Raw genomic sequence first — 15,892 nt, 5'->3', positions numbered from 1 at the left:
GAGAATGTACTACATGCTATGTCCTGTGCTAAGTACTATATATGAATTATTTCCTGTAATCCTGAAAACAACACTCTGAGGTGCGTACTATCATTAAACTCAATTTACAGATGAGGAAACAGTTTCAGTAGCTTAAGTTACTTGCCCAGAGTCACGGAGTTTATTAGCAAATTTAAGATCCAGCTTAGGAAGTTTGCCTCTAATGCCCGTATTCTTCATCCCTACACCTTTCAGACAAGTATAGCATGACCAGAGGCATGATATGTGACCCAAAGCAGGGCATCTGAGATCATATCAGGAAGAGAGCAGCATATGAGAACTGAGAGGAGGTGACTTCAGAGAACTGTGAACAGTATAGTTGAAGCATGGAGTAGAAGTAAGGAAAATCAGAGACCATATTGTGAAGACTTTGTATTTCAAGTTACGCAATGGAAAGCCATCTGCATTTTTAAAAGATCACCTTTGATGAATAGTGGGAAGAGGCAAGACAAGAAGAGTCTGAGCCAGGTTGCACCAATCTAGGCAAAGAGTTGATATTAGCAGTGCGGCCAGAGAGGAGAGGTTTGAGGGATAGTAAGAAATATGAAATTAATAAGTGTGAAAGGTACTAGAGTAGGTATATTAGCACGTGGACCTGCCGCACATACATTAATCTCTTGTAATTGATGAGTTTGGTTTGAACGGCTTGGAAGCTTGTATCTCAGTCTGGAGGTGAAACAGGGGGTCATCATAAAAGACTAGACAAAGATTTTAGGAAAGCAATAATTTTAATCTCGACCACATCTTCTTCCTTTGGGAAGGCTTTGCAAAACTGGGAAGGTTGAAGACACTAGAAATATCGCACAATACACCTTTAAGGAATTAGATAATTTCTGCGTCTTATTTCTTCTAACAACTTTCTTATTTCTTTGAACGCTGGCACTTAACATTTAAAAATTAGTAAATATGAGGATCTGGGGCTTCCCTGGTGGCGCAGTGGTTGAGAGTCCACCTGCCGATGCAGGGGACGCGGGTTCGTGCCCCGGTCCGGGAAGATCCCACGTGCCGCGGAGCGGCTGGGCCCGTGAGCCATGGCCGCTGAGCCTGCGCGTCCGGAGCCTGTGCTCCGCAACGGGAGAGGCCACAACAGTGAGAGGCCCTCGTACCGCAAAAAAATATATATATATATGAGGATCTGGGATTGCACTATACTTACTATACCCATTACTACACATTACTACACAGTGTCTTTTAAACAATGTTTCTAAGAACTAACTCATCAGACACTTTAAATTATAGTAACTTGGTAGCACATTTCAAGAAGTTTAACATTTAGATTAGATTTAAAAAATGTTAATGGAGAATCTCTAACTCAGATATTTCCTACAACTGTTTGTTTTTACTGTCTGATTAAATGGGATTATGAGAAAAGCACAAGGAAGAAGTAAAAATATTTGGAAACTGAGCAGAATCATTTACATTTTTTCCAACAGGGAGAAAATGTGTCTTTAGTTCAAAGATTGTTGAAACTAGTTTGCCTTAGGCTCTGTAGGACTGAAGTTCAGATGATGCTGCAGAGTGCATAAGACCAGGTGATCACAGGATCTTCCATCTGTCGTAAAAAGCTGGGTATGAAAGAGTGGTGGGCAAATAGCAGTAGTATCTGCCGATATTCCAGCTTATTTCACCTACTTCGCTCTCTTGGGATTGAAATAGTCATTATTATCCTCTCCAAACTTTGAAGCTGCCCAGGTAACTTCAGCTTAATAAAGTATCCTGGAGAACCACGGCTAATTAGATTCCTAATAACTTACTAGTGACAGTCACTTGAACAAGGATAATGGACCTGGCTTTTAATTAAAGGAGCAAAAAAGACTGTCATAGAATACGGGGAAATTGATTGTACGTTTTAAGATCTAAATCTGTAAGATTCTAAATATAAACAGCTGCAACTATATCAAGACAAATAATTCATGGGAAGAATGTCATCAAAGAATAGGGTCTTCAGACTGTCTTTATACATAGATTCTGAGCCATGCATTTTCCCTAAGGGAATTTTTTCCCTCTTATTTTTGTGACTAAAGGCAATATCACAGTTAGAAAGGGTGGTGAAAATGAGGCAATACACATGGAAATCCGGAGCTAAAAAACAAAATGAAGACTCTGATCATTGGGTGGAATTCTACATTGGGGCAAAACTCACTGATTTCAGAATGGTTAAATAATTATTTCACTTTATATTCATCTAGCACAAGATCAAATTAACCTGTATATGAATGCAAATAATTCCAAATGAAATATTGAAGTAAATATTGAAATATTTAGCCAGTTTATATAGATTGTTAGGGGACATGTCTAATGTTGCCTTTTCCAGAGCAGATCAAAACCATTGTTTGGCATATGGTCCTTTAAACTCAGAAACCCCAACATATGCCTTTCAACTGTGGGTGTGTGTCTTCCATTTATCATATTTTTCTAACAGGAAATTATCCTGCTAATTATACTGCGCTAGCACACACAAAAAAATGAACACAACTTATCCAAGTGCCTCAATTCTGTTATGGCACAAAAGAGTGAAAAAATCACTGCTCAAGTAACTTTTTAAGTTGAAACATGTATCCCTAAGTTCAGTGACTCCCGTGGGGTTTGTTTTGGGGCACAGTTTTTAGTGGTAATTGAGTATGTAACATTATTGAGGGATACAATAGAAATTTTCAAAGTAATATTCAGTCTCATTCTCAATGTTTAAAATATGGAGAAATAAAAGCAAAGTATCCCTTGCAAAAGATTGCATTTTTCTCTCTTTAATTACCTTTTAAGTTTTTTTTGTTTTTCACTTCAACATCTACATAATGTGAATTTAAGGCAAATTATTGTGGCTACAAATTCAGAGATCCTCATTACACTAGTTTTTCATGTGTTTCATTTAAGGTGTCAGTTTATAATTAGAATCTCAATGCCCCTCCTCCACTAGTAATAACAAAGTTTGGGACCACCCAAGAGAGAACAATATGGTTAGCTGCCAGGCAAAACATCAGAGTTCCCGGCAGAGAACATGCTGAAAGTCAGCAAAGAAATCCACAGTGCAAAGCCATAAACATACCGTTGTTCTGGTTTGCCATGTCAGTTTCTCTGTGAGTTACTGCATCACCCTGGTGGCCAGAAAGGGATGATGCATCTCCCCAAGTGTTCAATTTGATGCACTTCAACCCTTGGGAGATTGGCTTCCTTGTTAGTACCGTTCGAATCAACATTAAATGAGGCTTTAGAGCTCTGGAGGTTTTAAATTGTAATTAAAGTAAAACTGGTGTTTTTGTGATCATGGTAAATGACCAAATATGTAGAAGGTCCTTGGGTTTGGAGAATCTTTTATCTGATTTATTATAGCAATGTGATGAGTCATCTTAAAGGAAAAGATTACCATGTTTTTATAAAAAGATTAACACATAACCTGCTTCAAATAAGAATTGAAGTCTTAAAAGTGAACTGAATGTAGTATAATAGATACGAGTTAATAAATGGTTGAAATACAATATGTTGCACTTAAACTAATTTAGGAAAACTAAGCTTTGTCTCTCCAGTGAGACTGAGTTGAGGGAGGGAGGGAGTGGGTGTTGGTTATTGCTCATTGCAGCCCCCTGGCATCGAGAAATAGGACTGGCAAACAGGAGACCATTTCACATGCTTTACCTGACCCTAAGCTCTACAGTTCGACACAAAATAAAGTTGATACCGGATGTTCTAGGATCAGTTGGGACAAACATATGAAATAAAAATCACAGAGAATCATATTATCAAGTGCCAAATGATAGTCATGTGAACTCTATTTCAACCAAACCCCAATTTATAAAGGAGACGTTGGTGAAAGTTTGTCATGAACTTCATGTAATTATCATAATCTAATAACATCATAATCTTACGGAAGAATTGACAACACATTCCAACATCAACATTATTTTAAGTTTAAAAATTGTCAAATATGAAAACCTCCAGAAGGTTCTTTAGCATGAGGACCATAATGTATGGAAGAATATTCCACAGAGTAGCGTCTGGCTCTATACATTCCAACCTTGTTTCTCCTGCACCACACTGAGTCCTGGGTGCACCGGGATATGAACACATTGCATTACAGCCTTGGGCCCTGCACGTCCTTTTCAACCTTGGGTGAGTCTGTACAATGCGCAGTGGGAATACTTTGGAGTCCATTCCTACACTAGGATATTGTAATAACCTAACTATAAGTGACTGTGCATCATATCCGTAGGTCCCAGTAAACCTAGCCTAAAGGGATCCCTAATTCTACTTCCTTTAGCTCAGTTCCAGAAAGAACTATGGCCATTGGAACATTGCAGAACGTGACAGAGGAAAGCTGGGACATAAAAAGACAGCAGTCATAACCATTTGCAGTCAAAACATTTGGCTTTTGCAAATTTGTAAAAGCTTATGACTATGTGAACAGGTTGCTAGGGATCCTGTGAAAAAGGGACTCCGTAGCTCAACGATTTTAGCTTGAAAGTAAATTACTTCTGCCAGCACTGAATGGTACTTGTCGTTACAAAGTAGACACTCAAAAATATTTGTTGAATGAGTGGATGAATAGAAAGTTACCTCTTTGTGACTCTTCCATAGCATTGCTAAATCCAAGTGCTTTTCAAATTAAATTGGACCCATTGGCCACAGGTTACATATTACATTAAAACTATTAAAACTATTAAAATTTAGCATATTAAAACTATGCTAAATCCCTGAGTGATGTGGGATCTATTTTTAATATGAAATATGTCAAGAAGATTTATTCATTATAAGCACAGGTGTATTGACCCTTTACTTTTTTCTTTCTATGCGGAAATGCACAATTTCTGCATAATTTTGCAGCCCTGTCAAGTACACGTTCTCAGGAGTATACCCTAAGCAGAGCTGTTACTTGGGATGTCTTATTACTAAAATCATGGAACAACTTTCCTCAGTGTATATGTTATATTTGCCTTTTTATGAAGGACAAATTCTACACTGTGACCTTTATTTTACTTTTTCATTTTTGTGACTCCGAGAGAAAGAATTGTCTAAATTTTTAAAATGATATTGCAGCTAGAAGGAGCTGAACAATTGAGAGCCCGTATTTTCCAGGACGGAGTAAAAATGTAGATTTATTTAAATTTTAATTTAACTGCCTAATGTGAGAACAGAGATAGTTCTAGAAAGGAAATTCGCAGGTCAGATAAGAAATCTCGTATGGAATGGGATTTGCTTAGGATTCCTGGCCTTTGGTCTGTTTCCTTCATTCTCTTGCCCAGAATTAGCAGAACAGTATCACTGGTAATCAGAGAAGTACCTATAAAATCAAATGATCCCTTGTAAAGCCTGACTCTGAGCATACATTTATGCACCATCAAAAAACCAGGTGCGGGCTTCCCTGGTGGCACAGTGGTTGAGAGTCCGCCTGCCGATGCAGGGGACACGGGTTTGTGCCCCGGTCCGGGAAGATCCCACATGCCGCGGAGCGGCTGGGCCCGTGAGCCATGGCTGCTGAGCCTGCGCGTCCGGAGCCTGTGCTCCGCAATGGGAGAGGCCACAACAGTGAGAGGCCTGCTTACCGCAAAAAAAAAAAAAAAAAAAAGCTATGAGGCGAGTAATGATATGTTGGAAGCAAAGTTGTGGGCTTAGTGCTGGCGCTCTTCCACATGTCTAATTTAGGAGAATGGAACTCTGTGATGCTGCGATGGAAAAACTAGGCCTCCATTGGATAAATCAACTGTGAATCGAATAGGCAATATTTCTCTCATTGACCTGGCTGTCTCTTTTAAATTTTTTCACTTTTTAAAAATTTCAAATTAATGGTGGGACCTAATTGGAATATACACAGTGGTTAGTACAAAAAGGCAAGTATAGACGAAGCCATCTTCTCTTGATATGCTGGTGAAATAAAACTTATGTATCCCTTTTAAGCTAGATTTTTCTATTAGATGATGTACATGTGATTGGTTCTAAAGGTGTGACACTTTGAGGTACCCTGTCCGAGAGCATGTTACGGGCCACGTTGATGGATCAGGAGATTACGGTAAAATCTTTTAAAGTCTCTGGCAGATAATTTGCTGCTGTACTGCTGTTTACTACAGCTTGAAGTAGAGAGAAATAAATCAGTTTAAAAAGGTTAAGAAAATGGATAAAAATTACAGGCTTCCTGTTCAAGGTCCTTCACAATGAGTAAGTGTTTGTTGTTAAGTTGATGAGGGCAAGTGAGGCTTTATCAGGAAGCAGAGACATATTTCAGTATGTTTAGAAAAAGATCAAGATTTTTTTCTTAGCTTCATTCAGCTGGTGTCATGAGCATTATTGATGAAAATGTTAGGATCAGTAAGGACTTAAAATTGGAGTAGAGGAGACCTTAAGGAGGAGAAAAAGGTTATGGTGTGTTGAGTTAGCTGACAATTAAATGCTTTGTAAAAATTTGATATTTTTTGAACATGAACTGTCAGTTATAGCTCTTGACTTGCATTGGCATACGCATGCAGGTACATGTAATATACAATTTTATATTATTGTCAGACTCCTACATTAAATATTTATAAACATCCTATACTACTAGAAGTTAATTATAAAACTTTAGCCCATGTGAATATGTGTTCTTAATGCTTTCTAAAGAGTTCTCTGTTAATGTTAACGAGGAAGCTGCTTTTCATATCATTTAACAGCCAATGGAACTGATCGTGTTTCTCCTTAGAATGCAATTATTGTAATAATAAAGTTGCATTTTGTCAGGTTCTTTCTAAAATTACAGCAGTAATGTTTTAAATCCATTTCTCTTTTCTGCAAGTCATCAGTGTCTGAATCTGCCAGGGGTACTGGGCTTCTGTGGTACAGCCTCACAACCAGGGATAAATGAGTTCGACATTCCTCATATATAATTGCACTGTAGAACTTTCATTTGTAGGGAAAAACTAAACAGATCTAGAAAAATACATTTGTAAAATACCGAACCACAGAGAGGTAATTGCAAAAATGGAGAAAAAACAATCAAAATACTAATAAATTGAAAAATGAAGTGAAACAAAATCCACTAATATAGATGTTAGGCAAAACATCTAAAAAAAAGTAACGAACATTTTTATGGAATATATGCAGAAGGTACCCCTAAAAAAACAATTCAGAGACCAGCACCTGAAAATATTATCAAATGTAGAGGGTTCTTAGCTCCCTATGAGTTGCTGTAGAGAAAAATGTGGAAGAAATGCCCTAAAGGGAAGGAGGACCAAGGCTCACCAATCACTGAATTTGGGTGCTGAATTCTGAATTTTCTCTGGGGCTGCTCTGGGCACCACATTGCTGAATAACTCATTAAAATTTCCTTTTCAAAATGTTAGTCTTTTGGATTGGGTCCAAGAAACACACTTTAAAAAAAAAAATTCTGACCTTAGTGAATTAATTTCACTTTTTTCTAAGATATTGGGTATAAATCAGTATAATTCTATTAACTATGAATATGTAAACATGAATGAAAGATATTAGTAAGTCATTTCTTTTAAATTACGTGAAATACCAGTAAAGATTCATATCTGACGATAAAATTTATTATAATTCTGCTTACTTAATTTTCTGTGTATAAACTCTCTCCTCAACAGAGTTCATTATGGGTTTGTTTTCAACTTAAATACTTAATTTAGGACCCCAGCAGTGTACCTCTCTAATCTATTTTTAAACAGGTGTTCTGTGTAGAAAAATCACTGGTCTATTGTCTAGTTGTTTTGAACTTGGCTGGTGCTATTTGATTTTGAAATTCATGTGGGAGAGGAAAAATCATTTTTCCTCTACTCTTCTGACTTCTCAGTTGAGATCCCTGTAACAAAAGACAGATTACCAAGAGAAAAACGACAGAAGTTTATTAACATGGGCACCTCATGAGTACATGGGAGATACCCAGGGAAAAATGAGTACTTCTCCCAGGAGGCATACTGTTCCACCCTTCATTAGCAGCCCCAGATGTCTTGAAGAGCTTAACGGGAACCGGTGGAGTCTGACTTGCCCTTGCCTTTGGCCGCAGGTGCACCCTGAGTGTGACCCTGGAGCAGGCCATCATTCTGGCCAGAAGCCACGGACTGCCTCCTTGCTACATCATGCAGGCTACAGATGTGATGCGGAAGCAGGTGAGTCTCACAACACATTTTAGGAAGTTGTTTCTCACGCCCTGGGTTTGAAGGTTCCTTGGTTCATTTATCAGGTGTCTGACAGGTACCTGGATGTGGCAGGCACTTTTCCAGGCTCAGAAAGTGAGTGGTGAACAAGAAACACTGATTCCCGGGGAAGAAGACCACGCAGGCATCTCTCTGAGGGTTCTCCAAGAAGCTTAGACAACCTGAGAAAAGGGAAGTCTAAGAGGTAACCTGATGGAAGACAGGGAGGTGGCCAGGCAAATGGACAGGAGTGGATTTGGGGCAGCGTAAACTACAAGATAGAAGGACACGTGGGTTTCCTTGGTGGCGCAGTGGTTAAGAATCCGCCTGCCAATGCAGGGGACACGGGTTCCAGCCTTGGTCCGGGAAGCTCCCGCATGCTGCAGAGCAACTAAGCCCGTGCGCCACAACTACTGAGCTTGCGCTCTAGAGCCCGTGAGACACAACTACTGAGCCTGCACTCTAGAGCCCATGCTCTGCAACAAGAGAAGCCACCGCAATGAGAAATCCACGCACCGCAACTAGAGAAAGCCCGCGCACAGCAACGAAGACCCAGTGCAGCCAAAAATTAATTAATTAATTAATTAATTAATTTTAAAAAAGAAGGATATGTGACATTTTCTGGGAAAGGCAGGTGATTTAGGAAGGCTGGGGAATAGACTGGGGAAGGGGGAGGGGCAAGGAGGAAGAGGACAGAGTTGAGGACCCTGCTTGCTTCTGGAGATCTCGAAGGGACTTCCGCACCATGCTAAGAAGTTTGCGCCTTATTCTGAAGATAAAGCACGTACCTCAAATTTTCCTGCAGAAGATGAAGAGCTGCCTTTGGACTATCTTTAGGTCACTGAAGTACTTATAGGTGAGAATACACTCTTACGAAGTGAATGAACTTTCTTTTTTTTTGGCTGTGCCCCATGGCTTGCGGGATCTTAGTTCCCTGACTGGGGATTGAACCTGCGCCCTCAGCAGTGAAAGCTCGGAGTCCTGACCACTGGACCACCAGAGAATTCCCTGAACTTTCTGTACAGTAGCTCAGTAGTATTTTAAGTGTGGTAGTTTGGTTTTGAACCCTTAAGATTCTTTAAAAAGCTAACAAAAATGCACTAACCTCCAATGTACCGATTATTAGGAAAATGTGCTTAATCTAGTAGAAAAAACACAAGTCAGTAGAGAGACAAAAGAAGTTAAAAGACATCAATTTTATATTTTATTCTTCCACGTTTTATTAGGGCTACCTCAGAAAATTGATTTAACAAATCTCTCTACTTGCTGATTGGGTTTGAATTATCCAGTGATAGTGAGGATAGTGAGTGACTTAATTTTTAAGATATGCTTTTGTAATTATGTCTGCTTTATTTACTAAAGACTCAATGTATAACTCTCAAGCAAACATATAAATCCCTATAGATTTGCTCCCAAGATTACACTACAGAATGTCAACCAAGTCAAAAGAATAATTCATGGAAACAGTCCTGAGTGAGGCCAGTGCCCAGCCTGGGGTCTGCAGAGATGAGGTAGAGCAAGCACATGTACGTTGGTGCTTCGGGTTGAGAACTGCAAAGCTGAATATTGAAAACCAAGATCTCACAAGGTCCAAGAGGGATTTGCTAAGTAAAGGTCAGATCCGTGAGAAGCACATGACACAGTGTGGTTCGGCTGGAAAAGGGCAAATACAGATGCAAATGCCAGCAGGTTTGGGAAGGATTTTTTGGGTAGATATTCAAATTTGGTTTTAAAAAAGTAGATCAAAGTAAACTTGTGATTATCCATATCAAGGTTGGGATTTGGGTGCTAAAACATACAGCAAGAGATTAAGCTTTCTGCTTCACTCTGTTGCTGTTCGAGTGAGTTTGCAGTAAGACTTGGAGGAGCCCTCTCCAAGGGAAGACTCAGAGACTGATAATTGATCTTTTTTTTTCTTTTTTAATAAAGTTATTTATTTATTTACTTATTTACTTATTTATGGTTGTGTTGGGTCTTCGTTGCTCTGTGCGGGCTTTCTTTAGTTGCGTCGAGCGGGGACTACTCTTCATTGCAGTTGTGTGGACTTCTCATTGAGGCAACCTCTCTTGTTGCAGAGCACGGGCTCTAGGCACATGAGCTTAGGTAGTTGTGTGACGCGGGCTCAGTAGTTGCAGCGCGTGGGCTTAGTTGCTCCGCAATATGTGGCATCTTCCCAGACCGGGACTCAAACCCATGTCCCCTGCATTGGGAGGCGGATTCTTAACCACTGTGCCACCAGGGAAGCCCCGATGATTGATCTTTTTAAGAATAATCCAGGAAAGAGGTCATTATGAGCTGGCTGCATATACATTCTTACTACATGGATTTGAATAATCAAAACCTTTAACTTCTTACAGCTGAAAACTGAGATAGATAAAATAAAGATGGGAAAAGTAAAAACAATATTACCTAGGCCTTAATGACTTACTTAAGTTGTTCAAGCCTCTTTAAAATTTATTTGTATATTAATTAACAATAAATGATTATTAGTTATTAGTATATAATTAGTATATATTAATATATATCATATATTTATAAAGTATAATTTTAAAAGACTGAAAACTTAGGAAGTTTGTAAGTTGATTTCTAAGCTGCAGTATTTTTCAGTGTTTATCACTCCCTCCTCCTCTTTTTTGTTAATAAATCCATTTAGGATGGGTAGCTTCCTACCTTTGTTGCTTGTTTCTCTGCTCCAAGTTATGACACAAGTGGTTCTCAGACAAAGACCTGATTTCTGCCTTCTTTGTGAAAGATCATGGAGCCTTGGGTCCTCTCTTCATAGAAATTGGGGTGGACTGGTGCCCAGAGGAGATTTTTGCAATATTCCTTCTGTGGCCAATCCTCTTTCAAGTATTCAGCAGTTACAGGCAGTGGGATTAATGGCTGGGATCCAGTCTACAAGCCACCTCTTACCCACGTGGGATCTGAGTAGCTCGAACACAAGTGTGAATCAAAAATCGAACTTTTCTGACCCTTCTGTCTTTTAATCGTTTAGATCCAGCTTTCCAGAGACAGAATGGTTAGAATGCTTACCTGGTTAATGAATAATATTTTCTAAGATCTTTAGTTTCTTTTTGAAGAACAAGGAGCTTTTCAGCATGATTTACTGTTCTTATTTCTAATGGCAGTGTAGACCTCCCTCCATATCTGCCACGGTTTGGTTCCAGGAGCCCCTACAGATAACAAGTCCTTGGATGCTTAAGTCCTTTACAAAAAATGGTGGAGGAGCACAATGAATACAGTTGGCCCCCCATATCCATGGGTTTTGAGTCCATGGATTCACATCCACAGATTCAACCAACTGTGGATCCATGACACAGCTGATTGAATCTGCAGATGCAAAGCCCACAGATATGGTGGCCAACTGTATAGTTTTCATGAACAGATTTCATGATGTAGTTTTAATAGAGTTGTTTATTTTTGTTTGTTTGTTTGTTTTTTTGTGGTACGCGGGCCTCTCACTGCTGTGGCCTCTCCTGTTGCGGAGCACAGGCTCCGGACGCACAGGCTCAGCGGCCATGGCTCACGGGCCCAGCCGCTCCGCAGCATGTGGGATCTTCCCGGACCAGGGCACGAACCTGCGTCCCCTGCATTGGCAGGCGGACTCTCAACCACTGCGCCACCAGGGAAGCCCAATAGAGTTGTTTTAATTATGTGGTTGAGTTAGAAGAAAAGATAAAAGAAGGGAAAGGTAGTATGCCCATGCAATTTGTGGGTAATGATTATAATGATCCTAGGCAGAATTTTTACATAACCAACTGATATGATTAGTAAATGGTTTGAGGACTTCCCTGGAGGTCCAGTGGTTAAAACTCCATGCTCCCAATGCAGGAGGCACGGGTTTGATCCCTGGTTGGGGAACTAAGATCCTGCATGCCGTGCAGTGTGGCCAAAAAAAAAAAAAAAAAAAAAAAAATGGTTTGAGGTAGAAGCTCTAATTTACATTATAAGCTTAAAGTCTCCTATCCTCTAAATTATATGTTCTAAGTATTTTTTGGTAGAAGTCTACCCCAAATTCTTTTCTGACCTTTTTAATAAAAATTTGGATTCTGAAGAATTCTGTCTCCTGACCTCCAGTATCAGGGCTTTATACTGAGCACTAAGGACAAAGACCAAGGACGATCAGCTTCTTGCCCGGCCTCATGGCGGACATGTGTGGGCAAATCATCATGGTGCACCCACAGGCAAGTGCTCTCCGGGGTGCACAACCTCAGTGCATGAGGACGTAAAACAGGGAACAAGTAAACGAGTAGACTGTGAGCCCCTGAATGGCTGGGACACCGAGTGTATGTCATGATGGTATCACTGGTTTCTACATTAATACCCAGTATAGAGGAAATGCTAAGTGATGTTTAGGCAATGAATTAGTTCTACCTAGGAGAACTAGAAAAAGGCTTCATGCAGGAAGTAAATATGTGATAGTAGCCAAGAGCACAGATTCTAGGGCCACGCACCCTCAGCTTGAATCCCAGCTCTAGTGTTTACTGTGTGTGTGATTTGAGGCAAGACTCTTAGCTTCTCTGTTGCTTAATTTCCTCATTATTAAGACAAAGATAATAATGGTATAATGCTTGCTTCATACTGTTGTTTTGAGGCTTGAATGCTGAATGCATTTAAAACAGTACCTAATATAGTGAATGACCAACCAATAATTGATTTGGGCCTTGGAGGATAAATGTGATGCAGACATGTAGGGAAAAGGACAGAGAGGGTGTTTAGTAGAGGGAAACCATGAGCAAGGTGTAAAAATTCAAGTCGCTGGCACATCGAGTATAAGAAGAATTATATGGCTGAATTCCAAATGGAGTATACCAGCAGATGTGTTCAGCATGATGAGCTTCAATTTTATTTGAAATCTTTTAAGCAAAAATCTTTCTAGAAATTATTTAATGGAATATCATGAGACTAAAGACAAAAATAATTATACAAAAATACCATATTCCAGTTGGTAAATCTGTTTCTCACAGGGATACGATTTAGAGATTCTAAAACTAGTTAATGTCTTTGGTAGGACTGAACAAATAAGTAAGTATATTGTGAATACTGAGAGTCAGGTTTCTTACTGTCTGAGAAAGAAGTTACAAATAAGGAAAGGGAGAAGCCTGGAATTTAGAATGAACCCTGGGGTACTGGATTGGAACCGGAAGTATCAGCTTGAATGCATGGACACATACACACATACACACAGAGATATAGATAGATGTAGAAAGAAATATAGATGTTTCAGTACATTTACACTAATCAACTAGCTCAGCCCACTGAGAAGACCTAGAAGCAGTTACACACCAGTAGTAGTAATGGGCATACCCACTGTCCAGATCTTGAGTTCTAAATATCATTCTCCATTAAAAAGAGCCAGGGAAGGCCTTCCCTGGTGGTGCAGTGGTTGAGAGTCCGCCTGCCGATGCAGGGAACACGGGTTCATGCCCTGGTCTGGGAAGATTCCACATGCCGCGGAGCGGCTGGGCCCGTGAGCCATGGCCGCTGAGCCTGCATGTCCGGAGCCTGTGCTCCACAACGGGAGAGGCCACAACAGTGAGAGGCCCGCGTACCGCAAAAAAAAAAAAAAAGAGCCAGGGATTCGGGCAGTGTGAGAAGACGCCGAGTTAGCGTCTCCCCACAACTAGGGTGCCTGCTAGCCATTGGTGGGAGACCCTGAGGCCTGAGGAGACAGGAGGAACCCCCAAATGAACCGGTAGGATGTGGGGAGAATAAAGGGGGAAGAAAAGTGGAGGCCAGACAGGATCGGTGCCTCTGAAGTCGGGGAGATCAGGAGAGGCACGCAGGAGGTGCCCTCCAGGAGGAGCGGGAGAAGAACGGAGGGCGTTTACCCCATCCATTCGGGCCCAGGGAGCCTGCTAGGCTCCAAGGTGAGGTCCCCAGCCCTCTGAGACCAGGGGTGGGGGGCACGCCTGGCCGCTTCTGTTTCTTGAGCCTAAGCCCCACCCCCCCACAGCCCCCAGGGCCTTTTCCAGCCTGGAAGGTCTTTTAAATATACGCCCCGCCCACCACCCAAACCTCACCTTTGCTTAGACCCCGCCCTCCACAGCCAAGGCCTTCCCCCCCTTTTTTCTTTTCCCTCCCCCCCTTTTGTTATTATTGTGGTACTGTTGTACGTTCCAGTTGTTGATTCATCTATATTTTTATTTTTAGATTCTTTCTAACATATCTGTTAGTTTCCTAGTCTAATTTTACTTTTTACTTTGTTATTGTTACTTTTTTTATTTTTTTGCCGTCCCATGTGGCTTGCGGGATCTTGGTTCATGAGCCGGGGGTGGGGCTGAAGCTCTTGCAGTGAGAGCTCTGAGTCCAAACCACTGGACTAATAGAGAACCTCAGACCCCACAGAATATTCATCGGAGTGAGGCTTCACAGAGGTCCTCATCTCATCACCAAGACCCAGCTCTATCCAATAGCCTACAAACTCCAGTGTTGGAAGCCTCAGGCAAAACAACCAGTAAGACAGGAACACAATTCCACTCATTAAAAAGAAAAAAAAAAGTGAGATGGCAAAAAAATATGTCACAGATGAAGGAGCAAGGTAAAAACCTACAAGACCAAATAAATGAAGAGGAACTAGACAATCTACCTGAAAAAGAATTCAGAGTAATGATAGTAAACATAATCCAGAATCTCAGAAATAGAATGGAGACACACATTGAGAAAATACAAGAAATGTTTAAAAAAGATCTAGAAGAACTAAAGAATAAAGATGAACTAAAGATGAACAACACAATAATTGAAATGAAAAATACACTGGAAGGAATCAATAACAGAATAACTGAGGCAGAAGAACGAATAAGTGAGCTGGAAGACAAAATGGTGGAAATAACTGCCGAGGAGCAGAAAAAAGAAAAAAAAATGAAAAGAATTGAAGACAATCTCAGAGACCTCTGGGACAACACTAAATGCACCAACATTCGAGTTATAGGGGTCCCTATAAAGAAGAAGAAGAGAAAAAGAAAGTGTCTGAGAAAATATTTGAAGAGATTATAGTCGAAAACATCCCTACCATGGGAAAGGAAATAGTCACCCAAGTCCAGGAAGCACAGAGAGTCCCATACAAGATAAACCCTAGGAAAAACACACCAAGATACATATTAATCAAACTAACAAAAAATTAAATTCAAAGTAAAAATATTAAAAGCAGCAAGGGAAAAACAAAAAACATACAAAGGAATCCCCATAAAGTTATCAGCTGAGTTTTCAGCAGAAACTCTGCAGGCCAGAAGGGAGTGGCAGGATATACTTAAAGTGATGAAAGAGAAAAACCTACAACCAAGATTACTCTACCCACCAAGGATCTCATTCAGATTTGATGGAGAAATCAAAAGCTTTTAGGGCAAGCAAAAGCTAAGAGAATTCAGCACCACCAAACCAGCTTTACAACAAATGCTAAAGAAAGTTCTCTGGGGGGGAAACACAACAGAAGAAAAAGACCCACAAAAACAAACCCAAAACAATTAAGAAGATGGTAATAGGAACATGCATATTGGTAGTAACCTTGAATGTAAATGGATTAAATGCCCCAACAAAAAGACACAGACTGGCTGAATGGATACAAAAAGAAGACCCATGTATATGCTGTCTAAAAGAGACCCAGTTCAGACATAGGGACACATCCAGACTGAAAGTGAAGAGATGGAAAAAGATATTGCATGAAAATGGAAATCAAAAGAAAGCTGGAGTAGCAATACTCATATCAGATAAAATAGACTTTAAAGACTGATACAAGAGATAAGGAG

General features: G+C 40.2%; 1 protein-coding gene across 1 annotated transcript in view; it reads left to right on the top strand.

Moving 5' to 3' along the window:
- The window catches only part of PREX2 (phosphatidylinositol-3,4,5-trisphosphate dependent Rac exchange factor 2), a 291,836-nt gene that overhangs the window by 257,235 nt on the left and 18,709 nt on the right, over positions 1-15,892 (top strand). The window contains exon 38 of the mRNA XM_027127947.1: positions 8,018-8,120. Within this exon, the coding sequence (XP_026983748.1) occupies positions 8,018-8,120 (103 nt within the window). The remainder of the gene's footprint in view (positions 1-8,017; positions 8,121-15,892) is intronic.

This window comes from Aethalodelphis obliquidens, unplaced genomic scaffold (assembly GCF_003676395.1).
Source record: "Aethalodelphis obliquidens isolate GAN/ISIS:26980383/991018 unplaced genomic scaffold, ASM367639v1 scaffold33, whole genome shotgun sequence".
Lineage (NCBI taxonomy): Eukaryota > Metazoa > Chordata > Mammalia > Artiodactyla > Delphinidae > Aethalodelphis > Aethalodelphis obliquidens.
The sequence above is the reverse complement of the archived record's forward strand: the minus strand, read 5'-3'. Positions and strand labels throughout refer to the sequence as shown.